General features: G+C 32.9%; 1 protein-coding gene across 1 annotated transcript; it reads left to right on the top strand.

The window, feature by feature from the left end:
- Window positions 1-9486: 9486 nt before the first annotated feature.
- On the top strand, window positions 9487-11348 carry LOC114325457 (lysosomal Pro-X carboxypeptidase-like). The gene is made up of 2 exons (XM_028273555.2): window positions 9487-10760; window positions 11134-11348. The coding sequence occupies exons 1-2, from the start codon at window positions 9512-9514 to the stop codon at window positions 11292-11294; spliced, it is 1410 nt and encodes a 469-aa protein (XP_028129356.1). The 5' UTR covers window positions 9487-9511; the 3' UTR covers window positions 11295-11348.
- Window positions 11349-24360: the final 13012 nt, after the last annotated feature.

Raw genomic sequence — 24360 nt, 5'->3', positions numbered from 1 at the left:
TCAGAAATTCCTTAAATTTATGCAGTGTTTTATTTATTTTGTTTTTCAGTGATTTAGTTGATTCCTTTTATAGTTTTGTGTAAGGTTCAGTTGTGACTAACTCTTGAATTCGAAGAGAGGTAGACCCCGAAGATCCTTCAGAGATGAAGTGGACGAAGCAATGGAAAGAAGAAATCTGTAGAAAGGGGATTGGTAAAACAGACAGAACTGGATAGAACCTTTGGGTGAAGGAATACAATGAAAACTGTGTAAATCGTTAGTATCTAGATATTAACGTACCAGTGACAGATTCCAGTTTTGGATAAAATGTCTACTTAAAATTTTTAAAAGCAAACACAATAATGAGATTGAATATTACTCCGTTTCTAAAAAATTTCCGGTGACTTAAATAATTTTTTTTCAGTATATTAATGAATCCTTCTTAAAGTAGTTGAAGCGCCGCGCGCCGCCTTTGACGTAGATATATGCACATCTCCATCAAATAATACCGATGATTGAAACACATCAGAACACGGTATACTTGATGAGATATTTGGGATTCTGCTTTTTACGAATTTTGTGCCATCCATATTTTAGCGTCGTCTCCTCAGGGAGACAATTTCATAGGCGACTTTTCCAAATTACCAACGTGTCTTCTAGGGATTTCCCTACAACCAGACTCCGCATGCACTTTTATGACAAACATGCATTTTAGTATCCAATGAATTATTAATCTTATGTGGAGTAATACGCAAATGAGATTTTTCATGGAATTTTTTAAGAGCGTAGACGCTCTGAGAACACGTCTTGGTTACACCAAAAGAAAGTCTAAAAACGAAATTATAACCGCTATAAAAATTCTGTCGTTAATGTTTGTTTCAGCCATAGATGTAGTACCTAATAATAAACTAGATGCAGAACTGGAGGACAAAGTGAAGCCGATTTTTTAAGGTTTAATGCCCGTGTTGTCCGCGACGTGGACACAAATAAGGGGGCAAAAATTATGATTAAGGGGTAGAAAAATTTTAAAGAAAAAACTCCATTTTTGGGCTTCTTTCCCAATTATTGCTATGTTTTAAACAATAAAAGGTCAATTTTTAATTTCTAGCTAGATACCTTAATACAGGGTGGGGCATTAGTATGACAAAGTCCAATTACTCTTTTGTCGTAAGAGATACGAAAAAAGTTATTCAGGTAAAAGTTAAGGCACTGATAGGACGATAATTTAAAAATATTTTCAAATATACAGGGGCGTCTGTATTGACAGGGTGACACAAACTTATGGTTTTGTAAATGGAACACCCTGTATATTTTTACATTTTTGGATTCTCCTCAAAGTTTCGATTCATAAAATATATGGTTTTGTAATATTATACGAGGTAGTTTAAAGACAATTACGTTTTTTTGTTAATTTCGTAGTAACATTTACGCCCTGTAGAATTATAGTGATTTGACATCAAATTTTTATTTTATGATCAAACGATTTTTAATATAGTCTACTATTGTTAAACATTAACAGTATAGCGAAATGTTAAATTTTAGTATACAGGGTTGGTCGAAACTCGGAATGAGTATTTTCTTAGTTTTCTTAAATGGAACACCCTGTATTTTAGTATTGTAATAAAATGATATTTTTTGGTACTTTTTTTTATTTCTTAAGCATTCCCTATACCTAAGTGGTTTAATTTGTAAGTTATTCGTGATTCTTTAAGCCAAATATTAATTGTAAGAAAAATTACGTGAAATTTTATTAGGTGGCCGTGAAACTATTCAATCAAAAATAATTTTTCGAAAAAAAATACATCATAATAATTTAGCCTGATCCTTAATCTATTAGTATTGGATGAGATATACAAAAACATACAATATTCTACCTAGTCGGCCATGACACTAAATTTCTGATAAGATAAGATTTTTGTGGTAATGGAATATAACAAAAATGTGCTACCAGCAATAAGAATATTTCATCAAAAATTCCCTGATAGACGACAACTAAGAAGAGAAACGTTTAAAAATATACTAAAACGGTTTCAACGGACTGGACACTTAGATTATGATAAATCTGATCGAACAAAAACTATTGTAAGTGAAGAAAACAGCAATTGAATGTAATCCTTAGTGTCACTGAGGATCTGCATATTAGTACAACCGTTCTTACAATCTAAGTATCTAGTCTATTGAAACCGTTTTAGTATACTTTTAAAAGTTTCTCTTTTTGGTTGTCGTCTATCAGGGAATTGCTGATGATAAATTTTTATTGTAAGTAGCTCATTTTTGTTATACTCTCCTAGCACAAAGCTATTTTAGTCAGTTCCTCATTAGAAAAATTAATATTACTAATGGCAACAAATCAACTGGAACTATATAAATAGTATAATGTCAAATGCTTAAGCAAATTTTGTGTCATAGCCAACTAGGGAGAATTTTGTATGTTTGATTAATATTTTAAGCATCAACAACTTTAACTACGAATGTATTTGATATATCATCCAATATTAAGAAATTAAGGATCAGGCTAGATTATTATGTATTTTTTTTCGAAAAATTATTTTTGATTGGATATTTTCACTGCCACCTAATAAAATTTCATGTAATTTTTGTTGCATTTAATGTTTGGCTTAAAAAATCACGAATAACTTAAAAATTAAAGCACAGGTATAGGTAATGCTTAAGAAATAAAAAAAATACTAAAATACAGGGTGTTCCATTTAAGGAACTCAGAAAATACTCATTCCGAGTTTCGACCCACCCTGTATACTAAAATTAAACATTTCGCTATATTGTTAATGATTAACAGTAGCAGACTATATTAAAAATCGTTTGAATATAAATAGAAAATTTGATGTCAAATCACTACAATTCTACAGGGTGTAGATTTTGCTACGAAATTAACAAAAAATCGTAATTATCTTTTAAACTACCTTTTATAATATTACAAAACTATATATTTTAAGAATGGAAACATTGAGAAAAATCCAAAAATGCAAAAATATACAGGGTGTTCCATTTAAGAAAATATAATAAGTTTGTGTCACCCTGTCAATACGCACACCCCTGTATATTTGAAAATATTTTTAAATTATGGTCCTATTAGTGCCCCAACTTTTACCTAAATAACTTTTTTTCGTATCTCCTACGACAAATGAGTAATTGGACTTTGTCACACTAATGCCCCCACCCTGTATTATGTCAAATTGAAAATAGGGTCGCAAATATTATATGCTAAAATATGGGCGCAAGAATCGAAAATTTTAGGTTTTCTCGGATTTTCTTACATAAAAAATTAAGCACAAGATTTGCGACTGGCGCATGTCGTGATTATTGATAAAAGGTAGGTATATCCTGAAGTGATTCCAGCAAAAAATAGATTCCTACAAAAATTGTCCATCACACAGCCAAATTTGTCCACTGTGAAACATAGGCCTCCTCAAGATGTCTCCACCCTTCTCTGTCCTGCGCAGCTGCAATCCAGTTTGTCGCTATTCTTTTAACATCGTCGGTCCATCTGGTAGGTGGTCTTCCACGACTTCGCCTGTCTGCCCTTGGCCGCCACTCTTAAATCTTCTTTGTCCATATGTTGTCTCTCTGTCTTGCGACGTGTCCTGACCATTTCCATTTTAACTTTGTAATGCGTTTTATGACGTCTTTCACTCTAGTTCTTCGCCGTATCTTATCATTTCGTATTATGTCTCTCAAAGTTAGCCAAGTATGGATCTTTCCATTTTTCGTTGTGCAACTTGTAATTTTCTTATTGATGCTTTAGTCAATGTCAGCGTTCAAGCTCCATAAGTGAGCACCGGAAGTACACACTGGTTAAATGCTTTTCTTTTTAGCTTTATTGGGATGTTTTCCTTGAACACGTCTCTTATTTTGCCATACGCTGCCCATCCTAAAGCTACTATTCTAAGCTTTGTTTTTAAAAGAAGAGAAGTAAACTAAAAAGACAGATTCACACCCAAGAAAGTTACTAAGATAATATGTATCTTTGGTTGTCTCTACCTATTTATATTTCGGGGCCCAATATTTGTCAACTGTTTCGATATACCAGCTTTCTAGTTTCAATGGTCTGCTAGGTACTAAATTGGTCATTACTTTTTGGGAAACTCGTTGTAATGCTTGCAGCATTTCGTAGGCTTCCTTAAACCGTCGGGTATTCGAACTATGCCATCTACAAATCCTAGGTGGTTCAACCTTTCGCCATCGACATTCAAACCTCTGTTTTCCCATTCTAACATCTGGAATGCATGCTGCATTACGTAGTTAAATAGTTTTGGTGACATGTTGTCTCCTTGTCTAACTCCCCTTTTTAGGTTTTTTTTTTTCTAAGTTTGGGTGTAGAGGTTCATTGCTGTTGTGGCTTTTGCATATACATATGTATATGTTGAATAATGTTGATATCGGTAGTCGATTCTACAATCTCTAAAAGCTCTTATGGTAGGGGAGCAAAGTATGCTAAATGTGCAGTCACTCGAGCGTTGTGGGAACCTATTGGGTTGTGAAGAGGGAAGTCCCCTATACCTCTCTGGGGGAAGTGGTGTTTGGTATCATTCGATAGATTTTTGAAAAATATTGACCATGTATTTTTTAGTTTTTCGATCTGTCATTCATTTCGCGAAATATTCGCTTTTTTCTTGTGAAACTTTGGGACTCACCCATTTCCTTACGCCCCGCTCAAATCGTCAGATTTTTTAAATATACACTGTTTTGCATGTAATTTACTTACCTTATCTTAATCTGGAGATTTCGAGTTTTTCTAAAAATAGATTTTTTTTGACCCCCTTTAACGAACTTCCCTGTATTAAGAGCGAATATATGGTAGAGGCACGTTTACAGGGTACACGGTTTCTCCCCATGTGATAATCTGACGCGCTCGAGTAACTGCAAAAATCCCCGCTGGGGCTCCCCTACCATTAAGATGGCTACCATCTCGATATTATCAAAGGTTTTTTGACATTTTTACCAAATATGTACTAGAACCAGCGGTCGGTTGTACTCTAAATTGTCCAGTTCAAAACAAATCCCGCCTGGACTAGTATGTTGATGTACCTAAATGAATGAAAATGTTCATTTTGTTCAAAATCATAAGCGTACCTAAGTTTTTAAGAAATATTAATAAAAATGACATTAAATCAATGTCTATGACAACTTCTAAAAGCATGTAGATTATGAGTTATTTATGATAATCACCATATTAGCTAAAAAACTGGAATTAAATTAAATTAAAATACATAAAAACAAATTAAAACATAACAACTGGGCCAACTGAGATGGGAAGGGGCTAGTTTATTGTATTTATGTCGATATATTTCATTTTTATTTGTAACTTTATATAATTATATTATATTTCTTTAATGATGTATTCTCATAAAATTTTTGGAGTATGTTAGTGTCTTTATTAACAATAAATACATAAATAAATAGATAAATAAATAAATAAATAAATCTCATAGCTAGGGATATTTTGTTTGTCCAAGCAACGTCCGTACCAGTCGAGCGGCTTTTTTCTGAAACAGCGTAACAGCGTATTAACGAATAAAATATGCTCTTTAAAGATAAAAGTATCAAAGAACTCATTTGTGTGAACAGATGGATAAAGAGCTTTTGAAAGGGTAATATTTTTTGTGAGGTTACAATGTAATTTATCCTATTTCTTGTATATTTTTTTGTAGAGATTTTTTAATAAAGATAGTGAGAAATGAATAAAGAATAATTTTTTTTATTAATTTACTCCTTTTTATGTCGACATTTTATCGATTATTGTACCGATATCGTATCGAAATCAATATCAATACGATTTTTTTATAAGAAAGTATTGCCAATAACGATACACGATACGAAACTTTATTGACATAACCAATACAATACTTAAAAATTATCGATATTGTATCGTATCGTGAAGCTCTAATTATGTGACGATTTCACATTTTATGTGAGATTTTTGACCTAATGCGTAACGTTTTCACATAATACGAAACGTTTTCACGTTTTACGTGATTTTTTTACATAATACGTAACGTATTAACATAATACGTGGCATTTTATCTCACAACGTGATTCTTTTATACATCTATTGTAAGTTAACAACAAATAATAATAATCCGGTTATGAAGATTTTCATATTTTAGTGCCGAAAATGGCACGCCATCATATCTTCCGGAAAGCTGAAACTACTACGAGCGTTCTCAGACGACGTCGTTGAAATATGGCGGCATAATCTTGCCTAAATATACCCACATATTTATAAGGTCGCTACTTTGTCATTCCTGAAGTTTAGATTGGATTTTATAATATATGTAGTGCGCTCCCGGTTATCCAAGAAGCATTTCGGAGTGATATGGCGAGAATTCATCTCAAAATGGAATTGTTCCGGCCTCAAAGTGCCGCTAAAAAGATTTAGAGCATTCAAAATATCGGGGAATTGTTCAGTTAAAAAAGTATAATAGATTTTATTCTATAATTCCTAATGGAACGAAGGTGGTGGTATGGAGGAGGACCTGGTGACCGCAATACAAGAAATGGAAAATAAAAGAAGTCCTGGGAAAGATGACATATGCATAGAAATGATCAAGTATGGTGGAGATACGGATTGGTAAGGGGCCCGCATTTCCCCACTGCATTAAAAGGAGACAAATTGGAGTATACAAAATATTGCCAAGAATATTTAGAAACAGCCTAAATTGATATACGGACAGAATCATACATGAGTATCAAGGAGATACTTGTAAAGCACAGATTGTAGATCAAATAGATCAGATCGTCTCTATAGGGCTTTTCATTCACAGTCATTTGTTTCGAGCTTCTGTCACTTGTCGTATAATATTAATATATCTACGTCATACGTCTCTGGTTTTTACCATTTGTAGATTCCAATAACGTATGACGTAGATATATTAATATTTGATGACACATGACAGAAGCTCGAAACAAATGACAATCGATGAAAAGCCCTATAAATGAGATACAGACAACTTGTTATAAAGGTAAAGTTCATCTGCATGTTTCGTTTGTACATTTTAGACAATCATACTATAGAGTCGATAGAGTCAAAATGTATCGAGCAATGGAACATTTGAGTTTACAAAAAAAACTGATCAGACTAGTAAAAATGACACTAAATAACTCTACTTTTGAAACCGCCTGGCACGGTCACATTTCAGGTCAATTTACGGTTGCAAAAGGCTTATGACAGGGAGATTCTTTATCCTCTACATTATTCAATTTAGTGTTAAAAACTGTAATCAGAAAATGCAGCATGAAGGTGGAAGAGACAATCATGAAAAATGAGCACCAGTGCATGGCATTTGCTGATGATCTAACGATCCTAGCAAAAACCGTGAAGGAATTAAGAAGAGTTGTGAAGAAAATTATTGAAGATACACAGAAATTCGGATTGGGGATAAATGAAGACAAAACCAAATATATGATCATGGGAGGGACAGAAGAAAAAAAAATAAGAAGGAAACTTTAATGTGAGATCTGTAAGTGCTAAAAACTATATTTTTAAAGGGGTGGACAATTTTGAATACCTGAGTGTAGTATTCGATGAAAATGGAAAAGAGAAATAGGAGCTCGATGCCAGAATGGCAAAAGGAAATCAAAAATTAGGTAGTTTAAGAGCCCTAATGAACTTAAAATACGTTTCTAGACAAGGCAAACTCCGAATATATAAAACAGTAATTAGACCCACAGTAAAATGTGCCTGCGAGGCATGTACATTAATAAATAAGAAGGAAGAGGATACTCTAGAAAGATGGGAAAGAAAAATATAGGAACGCGTATCCCGAGGACGGAAAACTGAAGACCCCTGTGCGTTTTACAAAAAATTTACTTAATAGTAAAATGAAGAGGACTATATTTCCTACTATTTATTTCTCGACAGCATATGTCTATCACACACCGTTTAGCGGGGGTGGCGCCCCAAAGTCGGCAAATTAAAAAAAAATGGTTTAAAAAAAATTATTTTTCCTAACTGTAGTGAAAATTAAAAATACACCTGCGGCAATTAATCACAAATAAGTGGCTGATTTTTTTTAATAAGTTTCATTTAAGGGCAATTGCAAATTTTTTAATTACAGGGTGTTACATTTTAAAAAAACCCCTTTTTATACCATCTGAACCGCCTATGCTAGAGTAAAAAAACTTTCAGCGATTATCCATGTACTGGTGTTATTTACAAATTTCTATAATGCACCCCCATTTTTTTTCCGGAACCACCCCAAAAAAAAAAAGAATTAATAAAGAAAGTGATTTTCTTGGAATCCTTCACACACCATGCCCTTTATTAAAATGCTTCATATATTATTTTGTGCACGTTCTTATTACCCATACATGGACACCAAAAGCGATTTCTGTAGCCAAAAAAAAAATAAATAAAGGGGGGGTTGAAAAAAAATATTTTTTTTTTGCTTTTTGGCCCATATGGACATATGCTCCATCAATAGGGTTTTTCATAAATATATATGATTATTGCAACATCCCTGCGGAAAGTACCCCTATCCTTGAAAATAAACTGCAGAAACTACCCCTATCCCTTGGAGAGCATGTTTTTACGATTTGCTCATTACCTATGCACATTTTTAAAACAAAACTTTTACAGAATTAAAGACCACTATATTCTATACAAACAAGGTGCTATGCATTTTTTTCGTATAAGCAACCGTTACGGCACAGTGGCGCCGTAAACCTCAGAAATGCTTTGGCGAGCTTCAGTTTTTGTTTTTTTTTTTCGTCACCTATTTATTTTATTGATAACGTACTTATGAAAAATAAAAGAACACACTGTCTGCTACACATTATGACCTGTGCATATTTTATTTTCTTTGCACCCTAAAGCCACAGTGGTAGTGGTGGCCCAAAATAAATTTTTGATTATTTTCTTTATTAACTCTCCTTTTTTGGGGTAGTTCCGGGGAAATATGGGGAAAATATAGGGGTGTGTTATACAAATTTGTAAATAACACTAGTACATGGATAATCGCTGAAAGTTTTTTACTCTAGCATAGGCGGTTCAGATGGTATAAAAAGGGGTTTTTACAATGTATCACCCTGTAATTAAAAAATTTGCAATTTGTAGTTTGTGTAACACTAGCAAAAAAAGCTCATTATGGCGCTCCCCAAACAACGGCGCCCGCCTGCAGTGCATCCCTTGCAGGCCCGTTATCACCGGCCCTGGCGATAGGCATGTGCTGCCGGGAAATAAATAGTAGGAAATATAGTCCTCTTCATTTTACTATTAAGTAATTTTTTGTAAAACGTACAGGAAGGGCTACCTTTCGCAAAAACCACAAATTACCACCTTTACAGGGATGAAAAGGGGGTTCCGGGGCGAAATTGTTTAAGAAAATGTTAGTCTCATAATAAGCATGCCTCGATATATCAGAAAAAAGAATGAAAGCGGCCTTGTGTCCATTTTACGAGGTTCAACCTCTGTTTCCTACACTACAGGAGAAATCCTATCTTAAATCATTAATAGCTATGGATCATAGTTTGTGAACTTGTAAATGACATTTTAAAATTGTCAAAAATATTAATCATGCATATAATCAACTTTTTTTTACTCTTCGTATTTCTTGTTAATTGTGGAATATGTGAGTCCAGATACGCCTTAGAAACTAACTATATAGAAGTACCAGTAGACCATTTCTCCACTGTAGAGACAACAACATTCAAACTAAGATATTTAATCTCCACCAAATACCACGTAAAAGGAGGACCGGCATTTGTATACACGGGAAATGAAGGTCCAATCGACATATTTGTCCAAAATACTGGATTCATGTTCGACATAGCTCCCAGATTTAACGCTCTGGTAATCTTCATTGAACATAGATATTACGGTGAGTCCTTACCATTTGGAAACAAATCCTTGACGTCTCCAGAAGCTTTGAGGTACTTAACCACTTCTCAAGCTTTGGCTGATTACGCCTTCGTCATAGAAGATTTAAGAAAAACTTACTTCGGGACCATGTTAACCATCGATACAAGTCCCTTTATAGCTTTTGGCGGGTCTTATGGAGGAATGCTAGCAGCTTGGTTAAGAATGAAGTATCCTTACAGCGTTCTAGGAGCTATAGCTTCATCTGCTCCCATTTGGTACTTCCCGGATTTAACACCTTGCAACACGTTTTATGAAAAGGTTACTAGTGTATTTGAAAGATATGGAAAGGAAGACTGCACTCAGATGGTTAAACTTGGATGGGATATCATATATAAAATGTCAAAAACTAATGTGGGTTTAAAATTTCTTTCAAACTCTTGGAGACTTTGTAAGAATTTAGCAACTGTACGGGATGTCGAAAGATTGCTAGATTGGCTAAGCAATATTTATGTCAAACTGGCCTTGTCAAACTACCATTACCCGACTGACTTCCTTACTCCACTCCCAGCTTATCCTGTTAAAGTCTTTTGTGACAAACTGACATCCTCGTACTTCAACGACTCCCAGAGTTTGATAGAACACTTTGGTAATGCTTTGGAGATATACACCAATTACACCGGAACCAAACAATGCAATAATATTAACAGTACTATAGAAGATCCAAATGAACTAGCTTGGAAGTACCAGTCTTGTACTGAGCTTGTTAGACCTACGTGTTCGACCGATAAAGACATGTTTGTTACCAAGGCTTGGAGTTACGATGACTTTGCAAAGTGTTGCTTGACGAGATATAACATAAAAAGCCAGAAACGTAACTGGGTAGTTACTACATTTGGAGGCTTCAATATAAAGCATTTTTCCAATATTGTATTTAGCAATGGATTACTCGATCCCTTGTCTACTGGTAAGATTTTATTTAATTTTCTTCTTTCCTTATTCCTCTTTTAGTAAAATTTAGTTCTGTTAAATCCTTTATGTGCAGCTTTCTTCTAAGCTCTTCCGATACTAAGTTCTAATTCTAAATAGTATGTTCCATTGCTTTGGTGGTCTGTCTACTTGTCGTGTAAGTTGATATTATTGGTTCCTCTTCTATTCTTTTTTTAAGGACAAGGTCTTGGTCCTCTTAGATTCTTATGATCATCCTGATCCTCCCTAACCCCAGGGGGGCTTTAAGGAGGGAAGCCCGGTGTAGGAATAGCAAACTTTTTGACTTCTGATGACAGGGCTTAAGTAGAAGTGGAAAAAAGATAATATAATATAAATTTGTATTATTCCAGGTGGCGTATTACGGAATATTAGTGATACCATTGTTGCAGTCAATATAACCGATGGTCCACACCATGTCGAACTCAGAAACTACGATCCCTCAGACAACAACTACGTTATAAATGCGAGAAAATTTCATATCGCTGCTATTAAGCGTTGGCTGGATGTCTAAAATTTTGTTACAATGGATATTGCTTAGACCTTTTAATAAATTACATTGTATTTATTATTCTGTTTAATATAATTAGTCCAGAAAGCCACTGCGCATCCGCTAGGAAAAATATTCTTATTCGGATTTTTTGCACAATCTTACTCAAAAAGGACTCCTTTTAACAAATTTGCATGTTGCCAGGACCAAAAGGTGGTCAAAAATTTTTTAAACGTTTTTTTTTTTTGTTTTTTTCCTAAAATTATTATTTTTGCATGGAAAAAGTTTTTTTTAGGTTTTTTGGATCATTCCAAACAGAAAAGATCTTTAGTAACTTTTCTCTAAAAATGATAGTTTTTGACATATAAGCGATTAAAAATTGAAAAATTGCGAAATCGGCCATTTTTAACCCTCAAAAACTATGTGAAAAACTGAAAATTTGAATGTTGCCAAGGTAGGTAGATATTCTTTAAACATCGATTGATGAAATCCCGAAGAGTTTTTTGCAATACAATATTCAAAACTCCTTTGTTTTTTAATTGCTAATCAAGTGTGCGCGACACTATTTTCCACCGACAGTATGGTGCAAATGAAAGGAATAAATTCGTTATTTCGTAAACTGCGACTTTAAGGAAAAATCCCGAAACAGGTCGATTTTTATTTTTAAGTTATGATATTGTGGCATATATGGTATACTAGTGACGTCATCCGTCTGGGCGTGATGACGTAATCGATGATTTTTTTGAATGAGAATAGGGGTCGTGTGGTAGCTCATTTGAAAGGTTTTTCAATTCTTTATTCAGTAATGTAAACATTTACATAATTATTTATACAGGGTGTCCTTCTACTTCTTTTTTTGTCAAATAATTTAATTTAATAAAAATTTTTTGGACACCCTGTATAAATAATTATGTAAATGTTGACATTACTGAATAGAGAATTGAAGAACCTTTCAAATGAACTAGCACATGACCCCTATTCTCATTTAAAAAAATCATCGATTACGTCATCACGTCCAGATGGATGACGTCACTAGTATACCATATATGCCACAATATCATAACTTAAAAATAAAAATCGACCTGTTTCGGGATTTTTTCTTAAAGTCGCCGGTTTACGAAATAACGAATTTATTCCTTTCATTTGCACCATACTGTCGGTGGAAAATAGTGTCGCGCACACTTGATTAGCAATTAAAAAACAAAGGAGTTTTGAATATTGTATTGCAAAAAACTCTTCGGGATTTCATCAATCGATGTTTAAAGAATATCTACCTACCTTGGCAACATTCAAATTTTCAGTTTTTCACATAGTTTTTGAGGGTTAAAAATGGCCGATTTCGCAATTTTTCAATTTTTAATCGCTTATATGTCAAAAACTATCATTTTTAGAGAAAAGTCACTAAAGTACTTTTCTGTTTGGAATGATCCAAAAAACCTAAAAAAACTTTTCTCCATGTAAAAAAATAATTTTAGGATAAAAACAAAAAAAAACGTTTAAAAAATTTTTGACCACCTTTTGGTCCTGGCAACATGCAAATTTGTTAAAAGGAGTCCTTTTTGAGTAAGATTGTGCAAAAAATCCGAATTAGAATATTTTTCCTAGCGGATGCGCAGTGGCTTTCTGGACTAAATAAGGATTTTCGTTTTAGGAAAGACTGGAAGAATCTAAGACTATCCAATTTGCAGCTTATGAAAGCTCGCTGAACCTTCGTATGTCCCTACTAAGCTTCATCGTGGTTTTTCTAAGTTATTTTCAGTAGTTCTTTTTCTTCTTCACAAGCATTGTCTGCAATGAACATGATTGAGACTGCTCTGTTTGCTCCTTGTCGACTATTTTCTCTTGAGAAGCTAAGAAATGAATAATCACTTCCTTAGAGTGCTCACCTCACAATATTAACAACCACAATCGATTACGAAATCTCAACTCCTCAAGGACAAAGTTTTACGGCTCTCGAAAGAATATTTATTTTTTCTTTTCCTTTCAAGATCAGCCTTAATAGTCCATAGCATTTGTTATTTGATGTAATATGTGCCAAGAACTCCAATTTCCGTGCTGCTTTAACTCTATTTAATATTAATTTGACATCGAAAAACAACAGCTAGTATGGTATGGACACTTAAAACGAATGGAAGAAAAAGAATCCCCAAACAAGTGTTAGAATAGACCCCACAGAAAAACGAAAACGAGGAAGACCAGCAACTACATGGATAAAGGGCATCTCCAAAGCGATGTCTGAAAGAAATCTAAGAGAGGAAGACTGCCACAATAGAAAGGAGTGACGATTAGGAACGGAAAGGCGTAGAACGCTATAAAACCGATTGAATATACAGTGGTGGCTTGTCCTATGAGGCAGATGAGGCAGTGCCTCACCAGTATATTAATTGACTACTTACGTTATTTCGTTGTTTCATAATCAGTTTTTTAAATATAATTTAGCTTTTTAAAATTTCCTAAATAACTTTATTTTTATGAAAAAAATTAAAATCGGTACGGCCCTGACTCTATATCTTTGTATCCATCTTCCACGTGCCAGTATTATATGTATCATGCTAATCATGCATCTCATTCCAACTTTCTCAAATCATTACAGTTGAAGCCAGCCTCACACCATCCTTGTCTAGCATACTACTGTTTCTTAAAATGGGACAACGACAACTGTAAAAGCGGCAAAATTTGAAAAATGTGCCACCGATTCTGGGTACAAAATTCATATATCCTTGAGGCCGGCCTCAAGCACGTGTTTTTTAGTTACGATGTTACTTGACCTTGGTTCCCTTATTTACTTAAGGTTCCGCGGAACGGAATAGGAATAGCCGAACTGAACCGACTACAAGCACAAGTCGATTGCAGATCATAGCTTTCTATGTATACGCGGTATATACGAATGGATTATTATATTTTAGAAGTTTATGGATATGTATTTAAAATATTGTTCATTATCTTTCTTGTATTCTATTCTTGTATTTCTTTGTAGCATTTATGCAATTTATTATTCTAAATGAAAAATAAGCCGCAATGTAACTTAAAAAATGATTTTATTAACGTTTACACTTCCACATCGGACGTTTACATACAAAAGTAGTTTTTAAGTGTTTCAAAAATGTTGTATTTTGTGTTTGTGTTTTCTTTTTGTAAAATTTATAACTAATAAATTATTTTTCTTTATTTATTTGTTACATTTACATACAAAATTAGTTTTTAAGTGTTTCAAAAATGCTGTATGTTGCGTTGTGTTTTTTTTTGTAAAATTTTTTTTAACATAATTATATTCAAATCAGAGTGAGCAATGGATTTAAGCGAATAATATTGCAACATGATTCCCACAGCCTTAGCTCATTCCCCATATCTTCTACGATTTTTGAAAAAACTCACACTATTTTATTATGTAAAATTTGAAGTTTTCGATATGGAATTGGAGTTCAAAATAACTCTATGCACTGAGGCTGAAAGCATTTGAGTCGATCGCATTCACGGGAAAACTTTTAGAGAACTAATAGGCAGCAAATATTTCTTAAGGATTTTTTGTCCGGAATTTTTTGTGGGGATATCTTTTCTAAAAATTTTGTGGAGATTATTTGTCCGGGATTTTTTGTGGGGATTTTTTGTCCGGGAATTATTTGTCCGGGGATTTATTGTGGGAATTTTTTGTCGGGGGATTATTTGTCCTAGCTTCGTCCTAGCGTTATGACGACACAAAATCGACCTTCCGACCATTAAAGAGAAGCTAACCATAATAAAATTCCTCAGGTGTAGTGTGCCTCAGCACCTTCTACTATTCCGAGCCGTCCCTGTTAATATATATTATAATAATATATATATATATATATATATATATATATATATATAATTGTCCAGTGCAAGTACATGTAACAATAATTATTACAAGTACTTGCACTGGCCAATTTTTTGTGTGACACGGTGACAGGAAAATATAGCGTGTTTTACATGTTCGTTCATGGGTATTCTTTCATTTTTCCTACTGTATCTAATATTAATTTGAAATATGGTCCACCCAATATATTCTCAAAATACCTCTATACAGCCAAAGATCTTCTTAACTTCTCTCTCATTGTCTATGCTTCTGCTCCGTATAATTGTACGGAACATACATGGCATCGAAATAACCGTATCTCCCTAAGTCCTTACTGACCCTTGCTGATCCTTATATATTTAGTTTTCTTAATATTAAGACTTAATCCACAACTGCGACTCACCTCTGTATTATATGTTGTAATCCTGAAACGTCGCTTACAAAAATATTGATAATAAGAACTACAGAAATGAAAGTATTAAGAACTGTAAGAGGAATTTCCTTCAGAAATAGAATAAGGAATGAGGATACATTGCTTATTCTATTCATTAGGCGTAATTGGGGAGATCATATCTACAGAATGGACCCAGGAAGAACCGCGAAATTGGCAAAAACATATAAACTAAGTACAAAAAAACACTAGAAAAAAACCCGAAAAGATGGTATGAAGCTGGACATCACAAAACCTGGGATATAGAATAAACGGGACCGTGCCATACAAGAAGCAGAAGAAGAAAAAGAATCTCAGATGATCTCCTGCAAAGGCCCATTTTGTCATTTGATATACCAACATTTTTCGAGGTATTAATGCATCGATCTTGTAGATCCAACCTGTCCTATAAATAAATGGTTAAGTATTATCCTTAGGAAGTAGAGTGTTTCCGGAAACATCCTGTATAGCTAAAGTTAAAATTCAATATACAATAAATTCGATGCAATAAACGTTAATTACACTTGGGTATAGCATAGTAGAGCATAGCGCCGTTGGAATTCGGGAGAGGCGTATGGTCGATGAGAGGGAGGAGAGTGATTAACTACCATTCTGCAGAGGCAGTGTGAAATCAGTCCGCCAAATTAAATCCGGCCTCAGATTATTACATACCTCAGTGACTGTTCATAAATATCCCTTGTTCCGCTTCTCTCTGCCTCTGACGCTCTTTTCCGACTTCACTAATACCGTCACAATTCTACTACCAACCATTCAAATATAAAACTTTCAATTGAAATAAAATCATTTTTAACAATAAACCGAGACACATCATCCTACTATACATATAGTTGTAGCATATAAGTAAAAACAGGGCTAAGTACCAAAATGTTAGTTTAGTGAAACTAAAAAAACGTAAATCATCTTTATCAAAATACCTTTAAGGTCATCGGTACATAATTCGCAAATATTTTATTGCTATCCCTACTTTTTCTGTCTTTACACGGCAAATTACGTGTAGTAAAATTCACACTGGTATGGATATGTAAACATTACTAGAATGTCATTCTACTTGACAATGTCATCATTAACTTAAAGAGATGGCTTTTGAATGTTCTTGGATAACTGTTATTTGTATAATTGCAAATTATTAATTCAGTTAAAAAATGTGATAATGATTTCACTAACTATGTATTCAAAGATTGTAATAATTTATATGTACAACAAAAATTAATACTCAATCGAGAAAAGAGCAAAAGTGTTAAAGTGATTTTTTAATAATATATTGTTACTATGGAACGCTTACAATTTTGAACATATTCAACAACAAAATACTTGGATCACAGAATATATCTCTGCTTGGATCTTCCACAAATAATAATACACAATAAATAACTTTTTATTAAGTCTACGTCTTAAATCAATTATTTATCAAATACGCTCTCAATATTATTTTATCAACAACTCAAAATATTCCCGATGCCATGTCAAATATTTAAAACTGTCACTGTGTCTTGTCCTCATATTCTATTTGACTCAGTGCGTTGAATGACAAAGATAGCGAATATTCGATTTGGAAAATATCACCACAGACATGGTGTCCATTTTTTTCGAATCCTGAAAAAACTAATAAATATTTTTAAAAAATTTAAACACATAATGAAATACTAAATTATTATCGAGGGCCAAAAGTCCCTTAGAATAAATAAAAATTTCTTTTAAATGAGATATTTGAAATTAAAAATCACATTACATTTTCTCTTAGTTTTTCACCCCTGTAATTTATTAAAATAAATATAGAAATTTTCAGGGACTTTCAGCCCTCGGTAAGAACGTAATCTTTCAGTCTGCGTTTAAATTTTTCAAAAATACTTATTAGTTTTCTCAGAATTCGGAAAAAAAATGATTCCCTATTTAAATAGCATTGCAGCCGAAAATAAGTACCCATCTCCATAAGAAGGTAGGCGCACAATCTTGGTCCAATGCTATTTGAATTTGAATGCATTCATTTTTTTTTTCGAATTGTAACAAAACTAATAAATATTTTTGAAAAATTTAAACGCAAAATGAAAGATTGCATTATTACATTTTTTTTCATTTTTTTACGTTATATGTGATTAAAAATGAGAATTAGCGCAATTTTAACGCACTTCCCCCTCTCACCGTCCGCCAGCCACAAAACGTAAATTATTCATTTATTTCTATTATTATTTTTTTCAGATGGCTGTAGGTTTACTTTTTTAGTTTGTGATTTTCTCCAAGTTATAGACTTAAAAATAGATCAAATCAAGGTTTTTTTATAGGTTATCTATAATTTGAATTAACTGAATAATTTAACTTAATAATTAAAATGGGCACAGCTCATATGGACTACTCCAACTAATCTTGCAAGGAAAAGTGGAGGGAAAACGAGGACCAGGAAGGCGAAGGATTTCCTGACTGAAGAAGCTACGCACAAGGTTCAACACAACAACCACAAGTCTTTTTAGAGCAGCAGTGTGAAAAGTACAGATTGCCATGATGGTCGTCAACATCCGAAACGGATAGGTACTACAAGAAGAAGAAGAATGATTTTAAAAAAACATGTTTTTTCAAGGTTTTTCAGGGTTCTAGCGATTTTTGCGGGGTTATTCTTAGTTTATTTATTATTATTAAGAGAAAAAAAGGAAGGCCTCAGATGACATGCAGCGACGACCTTAAAAAGCATGTCAGATCCAGATGGATGACCAATATGACCATAGCCTTGGATAGAAACCAGTGTAAAAGAGAGGGGGAGGCCTATGTCCAAAGATGAATAGATTAGGGCTCCAAGATAGATAGAGAAATATTCTTATTTACAAGCTGAATAGCCGACTTCATTTTTTTACGTTTTATGTGTTTAAAAATAAAAATGATCGGTAATCACCGGAGGGACCGCAGACTTTGGGATACAATTAGCGTCTCTTTGCAAAGACAATGACGTCGACTTTGCAAAGTAACTAGACACTTACTCAACACACACACTACACATTACACCTGAGTTAGTGATAAGTTATACAATTACGTGGCTAAAGGTTCTAGTTCTAAAACCAAGGCCAGAATCAGAGAGAAAAAAGTAAAAAAAAATAAAAATCGCGTAAAACGTCATTCTTTCAAGTTTATTCCTCTTTTTTTTCGGTAAATTGCAATCAATTTAAAAATTTCAAAAAATTCACACACATAGTTGAGGATTTATTGTTTATTGAGACCGTGCAAGTTCGGAAAAGCGACACCTGGTTTCATAGCTCGGCAATTTTTTTCGCACTTTTAATTATATTGGCCAATCATATTGGTCCTGGTTGCTGGATAATTATCAAGGCCGTAGCCAGTGGCGTGCTGGCCATATAAATGAAACGGTGCAATCACCGAGAGGCCGCGGCCTCTTGAGGCCGGTCAATGTTTTTTCACAAAAAATTTTAGATGTAGGTAATATTTTTTTTAATTTCTAATGGAATGACAAAAAAACATTAAAAAAAATAAATCTTTTTTAATTGTAAAATACAGTTTAAGTAAATGAATAAGACTGTATACCTAAATGATTGCTACAGATAATATTTATTTTCATACATACAAGTATATTTATGGTTTTCCAATTTCCTTCGAACATCTAATAAATATGTATTCTGCAGCATATAAAAATGGAAAAACTTTTTGCAAAAGCGTTTTCCACAAATATGATATGACAAATATGAAACTTAATGATAAACTTATTCGCATTTTTAAAAGTATCGAAATCTCTCCATAGAGATTTCGATCTCTGCATCCTAGAAATTTTGATACAATAAAAAATGGTATATCTTTAAGTGATAATGAACGTGAAGTAACAAATGACAATGTTGTTGATACCGTGAAAGCTTCACCTCCGGTAGTACTAACAAGTATAAAGATTATATAGCTTGCTGTTACGCTGTTTTGCAAAAGCACAACTTATATCATTGTGCTTATCCAAATTTAAATAATATAGTTATAAGCATTTATTAACTTTTTCAGTGACTCAAGTATCTTGTCAAAGAAGCTTTTCAACATTGAAATGTATAAAAAATCGGTTAAGAAGTACTTTAACACATGATCACTTGGAAACATTTATATGCTAATGGCTATAGAAAAAGACGCTTTGTATGAGCCTAAAAATGATGTAATAATCCACGAATTTGCTCAAAAATCTACTGGTCAAAAAAAATAACGTTTAGATTATTGCGTTGTATTAAAATTTACATTATTGTTAAATTAACGAATTTGTACTGTACTTGTATTTGTACTCTCTGGTATAATTGATTTACTAAAAGTCAACTGAATACGTAATTGAAAAATTCTCAAAATTTTATTTCAAAATTCTTTTATCTTAATTACAAAGAAATCATATTGTATTCTGGAAATTGTGATTTCTGTCACTGCAAACAATATCGTCATACATGTGATAATAATTATTATTATTTGTAAGATTGCTTATTTTTAAATAAAAACACATAGCAAGTTTAAAAAAAATCATTGAATGAATTAAAAGTTTTATGTTTGGTTTACAAATAATGTATATTTTTGGTTTTGTTTTATGAATAACGAGTAAAAATCCTGATAATGGAAGGTAAAATGAGGATGGGAGGCTGCTTTTCTATAAAATCACCGGGCCGCTTGAAAAGTTCCAGCACGTCACTGACCGTAGCCTAAAAAAATTATGAGAAGAGAAAGTAAGATTTAGGTTATGTTATTAAAAGGTAAACAATTGTATGTAGTAAATCAAATTAGTTATTAAAATGCAGTACTGCAAGTAAAATACACAATTAAATAAATATGTATACTTTTATATAATAATTGCATATCATATCAATATTGTGAGCAACATATAATTTTTCTTCTTCAATGACAGTAGGTATGAAATATACGTCAATTTGACAATTTCAATTGACAATATGAATAATTATTTAAGAAAGTTACAAGATTTCTCCGCCATACGCGCACGATCGTTTCTTGTATCCCCTCCAATTACTTGCACACCGCGAATAGACCCGTAGCTTAAACTAACGTACATAACCTAAAAATGCTTCTTTTCGAAAAAAAGGCGTATAACTTTGTAGATGCTGATTTTTTTTATTTTTTTTTGAAAAAAAATATTCAGGTTGTATCGATCCCAAAAAAAAAGAATGTGTGTGTACTTTGTACGCACGTAAGAAGTTATACTTCTATTATATGATTTCAACGAAATTAATATACTTTAAACAGTTTATTTATATTTTATTTAAATATTAAACTAATTTTAATACTTACTACTTTCCAAAAATTTTTATTAAAACAATATGAAAAATTAAAAAAATAAAAGAATAAAACACACGCAAACACATTGAAAAATGAAACCAAAGAAATTATTTCTGAACAATTGTTAAGAAAATTTTAACTAAATACGTATTTTCTGAAAAAACAATATAATAAATATACTTACAATCATAAAATGTATAAAAAAAATAAAAATTTGTATTGGGAATTAAACCTGCGTCTATCAGGTTTAGATTATTTTGAAGTCACCCCACGCAGAATTTAACTACCGAGACATGTGAGTGAAGTGGAAAGCTATACCTAGCAACTCAACGTTTTAAAACCTAGCAACTCAACTTTTTTTTGACATTTGCTTATTCTGTTAGTTTAATAAAATAAGTTTGATTCTTGTGGAATTAAAATACGACAAAATAAAGACTAAAAAATCATTAGCTACTAGCTAGGTATACCCTACTCCACGAACATACGCCTGTTTTGGATTACTTCGACAACGAATATTTTACTGTGCAAAATAAGATGAACGAAAGTAAATTGCAAATTACATTGTTGTTTATTGGAATAATTATTAGCGCCATTTACTTTCGTACTTCTGATGTTGCACAGTAAAATATTCGTTGTCGAAGTAATCCAAAACAGGCGTATGTTCGTGGAATGGCTCACAGGTACATTTTCCAAATATGTAGGTATTGACCTAATTTGTAATTTTTTATTACAATACTGAAACATTTACAATAAGGTACGTACCTGTTGCTTTTAAAAACTATTTAAAAAGTCACTACAATTATGAACTTGCTTTTTGTCACTGTCCTCACAAAAATATAAACTAATATACACATTTTGTTTATCCAGAATCTCCATTTGAACAATTATTGACAGATGATTTTAACACCCAATCAGATCCCTCATAAGGTTTCATACCATACTGTCGGTGTGCGCTTGCGCCCAGCAAAATAAAAATTTACCCTCGTGCCTAAAGAAGTATAACTTCAATAATCATTAACCCTAAAAAATCGCAAAAAAACCTTAACAGCCCTGAAAAACATGGTTGTGCATATTTGTGCATTTGCCAGTACATTTGAAGGTGTTAGACTAAGAGCCGCTATAGGTGAAATTTCTTAATCATTTTAGGCACGATGGGACCCTATAACTTAAATAGTAGAACCTAAAAGAAAACGTTTGAACACTGTGCCGTTACTTTTCAGTGGCACATGCGTCGACAGTGGCGCATCAAACTTTCCACTTATGGACGGGATAAATAAATTTAAAGTTAACAGAACTTACTAACAGAATTAATTTTTTTTTTATTTTTTTAAGTTCTATGTGATTAACACATAGGATTCATCGTGATTTTAACCCACCACCCCCTTCCCCCTGCCCCCACCATCAAAAACTTCATTTTTCGTTTTTATTTTTTTGTGGTGGGATGCAATCAATTTTAAAATTTCAAAAAATTCACACGCATAGTTGAGGCTTTTATAAAACATGCCTATTTTTTATAGACCCATAGGTAGAGTGTACATAACCTCAAAAAATTAAAAGAAATTTTTTTTTTTTTTTTCAAAAAAGCGTATAACTTTTTTTGAGGAACAGCTGCAGGTCTAATTTTTTCTTAATCTTGTGTGTTTTATCAAACACTATACTTTTAATTTTTTTCAGATTTTTCTGTAAGTCTCCCCACCTTCAAAAATCCGAAAAACTGTTTTTTGGAGGGTTTTGGGGGATTTTCCCTATTTTATAGACTTTATAATATATCAAATCAATTTTGTTTTTATAGGTTATATGTAACTTGAAGTAACTGAGTTCTTTAGAATATTTAAAAATCAGAAAAACACGTTCAAACCCCCCAAAACCCCCTTAAAAAATAGTTTTTTGGATTTTTGAAGGTGACTAACGTTACAGAAAAATCAGAAAAAAATTAGAAATATAGTGTTTGATAAAATACATAAGAATAAGAAAAAATTAGATCTGTAGCTGTCCCCAAAAAAAAGTTATATACTTTTTTTCAAAAATTTTTTGAGGTTATGTACACTCAACCTACAGGTCTATAAAAAATAGACGTGTTTTATAAAAGCCATAACTATGCGTGTAAATTTTTTGAAATTTTAAAATTGATTGCATCCCACCAAAAAAAATAAAATCGAAAAATAAAGTTTTTGATGGTGGGGGCAGGGAGAAGGAGGTGGTGGGTTAAAATTACGATGAATCTTATATCTTAATCACATAAAACTTAAAAAAATTAAAAAAATTAAATTCTGGTAATGAGGGAGGGTATTTTTTAATTTATGTATCCCGTCCATAAGTGGAAAGTTTGATGCGTCACTGTAGACGCATGTGCCACTGAAAAGTGACGGCACAGTGATCAAACGTTTTCTTTTAGGTTCTACTATTTAAGTTATAGGGTCCCGTCGTGCCTAAAATGATTAAGAATTTTCACCTATAGCGGCTCTTAGTCTATGTGATTGTAAGTGGTAAGTGGTAACTGACGTCTGCCATAATATTGGGGGTTCTCTATAATGTCAAATGATTTGTTTTCAAATTATATTTTATTTTGGTAGGGGAGCCGAAGCGGGGATTTTTGAAGTTACTCGAGCGCGTCAGATTATCACATGGGGAGAAACCTTGTACCCTGTAATTGTACCACTAACATATATTGGAGCTGAATACAGGGGAGTTCGTTAAGAGGGGCCCAAAAAAAAATTCATCCTTAGAAAAACTCGAAATCGTCAGATTAAGAGGAAACAGTAGCGATCAACAGGTAGCGAAAACGCGTTCCAAGATTGCGGCTGTATTTTTGAATATTTTTTCGAGATATTTGGCACACGTATTCGTAATATAATAAAGAATGGCGGTACAGAGCCCAATTTGAAAAATATATTAATATGTGGAAATTACTCTGTGATTAAATACAATATTAAAAAACGAGCCTGTACCGCCATTAAGAAGAACAAAAAATACACTTTCTTCAAATAAACTTTTTTATCCGATGCCTAGATTTTGTGTCATTTTAGAACTACTAATTAAATGAAAAATTTTAGTAGTTCCAAAATGACACAAAATCTAGGCATAGGATAAAAAAGTTTATTTGAAGAAAGTGTATATTTTTGTTCTTCTTAATGGCGGTACAGGCTCGTTTTTTTAATATTGTATTTAATAACCTTTTAAAATAAAAAAAAATTATAACCTTTGCATTATTTTATCAGGTTATATTTTAGGTAAGCACTGATGATGATTGGTCAACCAATCGAAAACTAGTTCTGTGATGTAGCCCTTTTTATGGATTTTAAATATATACCATTTACAAAGGATTTTATTGTTTTTTGAACTCCCATTTGATTAAATAAACGACACGCGAGACGGAAACACGCCGTATATATCTATCCAACAAATACGGAGTCCCCGCGCGAACGGGGAGAAACATGAGGGTTGAGGAACAGCCCTTTCCCGAGAGACACTCGATCGAGTAATCGTCGGGAATCCAATTGATCTATCAATATGTATAACGTCTTAACTTTTAGTGTCTCCGTTCGACTTCAATTCAGGTTATTTATCACCCCTTGGATTCG

Source organism: Diabrotica virgifera, chromosome 1 (assembly GCF_917563875.1).
Source record: "Diabrotica virgifera virgifera chromosome 1, PGI_DIABVI_V3a".
Classification (NCBI taxonomy): domain Eukaryota; kingdom Metazoa; phylum Arthropoda; class Insecta; order Coleoptera; family Chrysomelidae; genus Diabrotica; species Diabrotica virgifera.
Note: the sequence above shows the minus strand (reverse complement) of the source record. Positions and strands in the feature narration are given on the sequence as shown.

Coding starts and splice junctions, on each gene's coding strand:
- LOC114325457 (XM_028273555.2), top strand. CDS start 9,512: ATGCATATAATCAACTTTTTTTTACTCTTCGTATTTCTTGTTAATTGT. Junction 10,761..11,133: donor ACTCGATCCCTTGTCTACTG/GTAAGATTTTAT, acceptor GTATTATTCCAG/GTGGCGTATTACGGAATATT.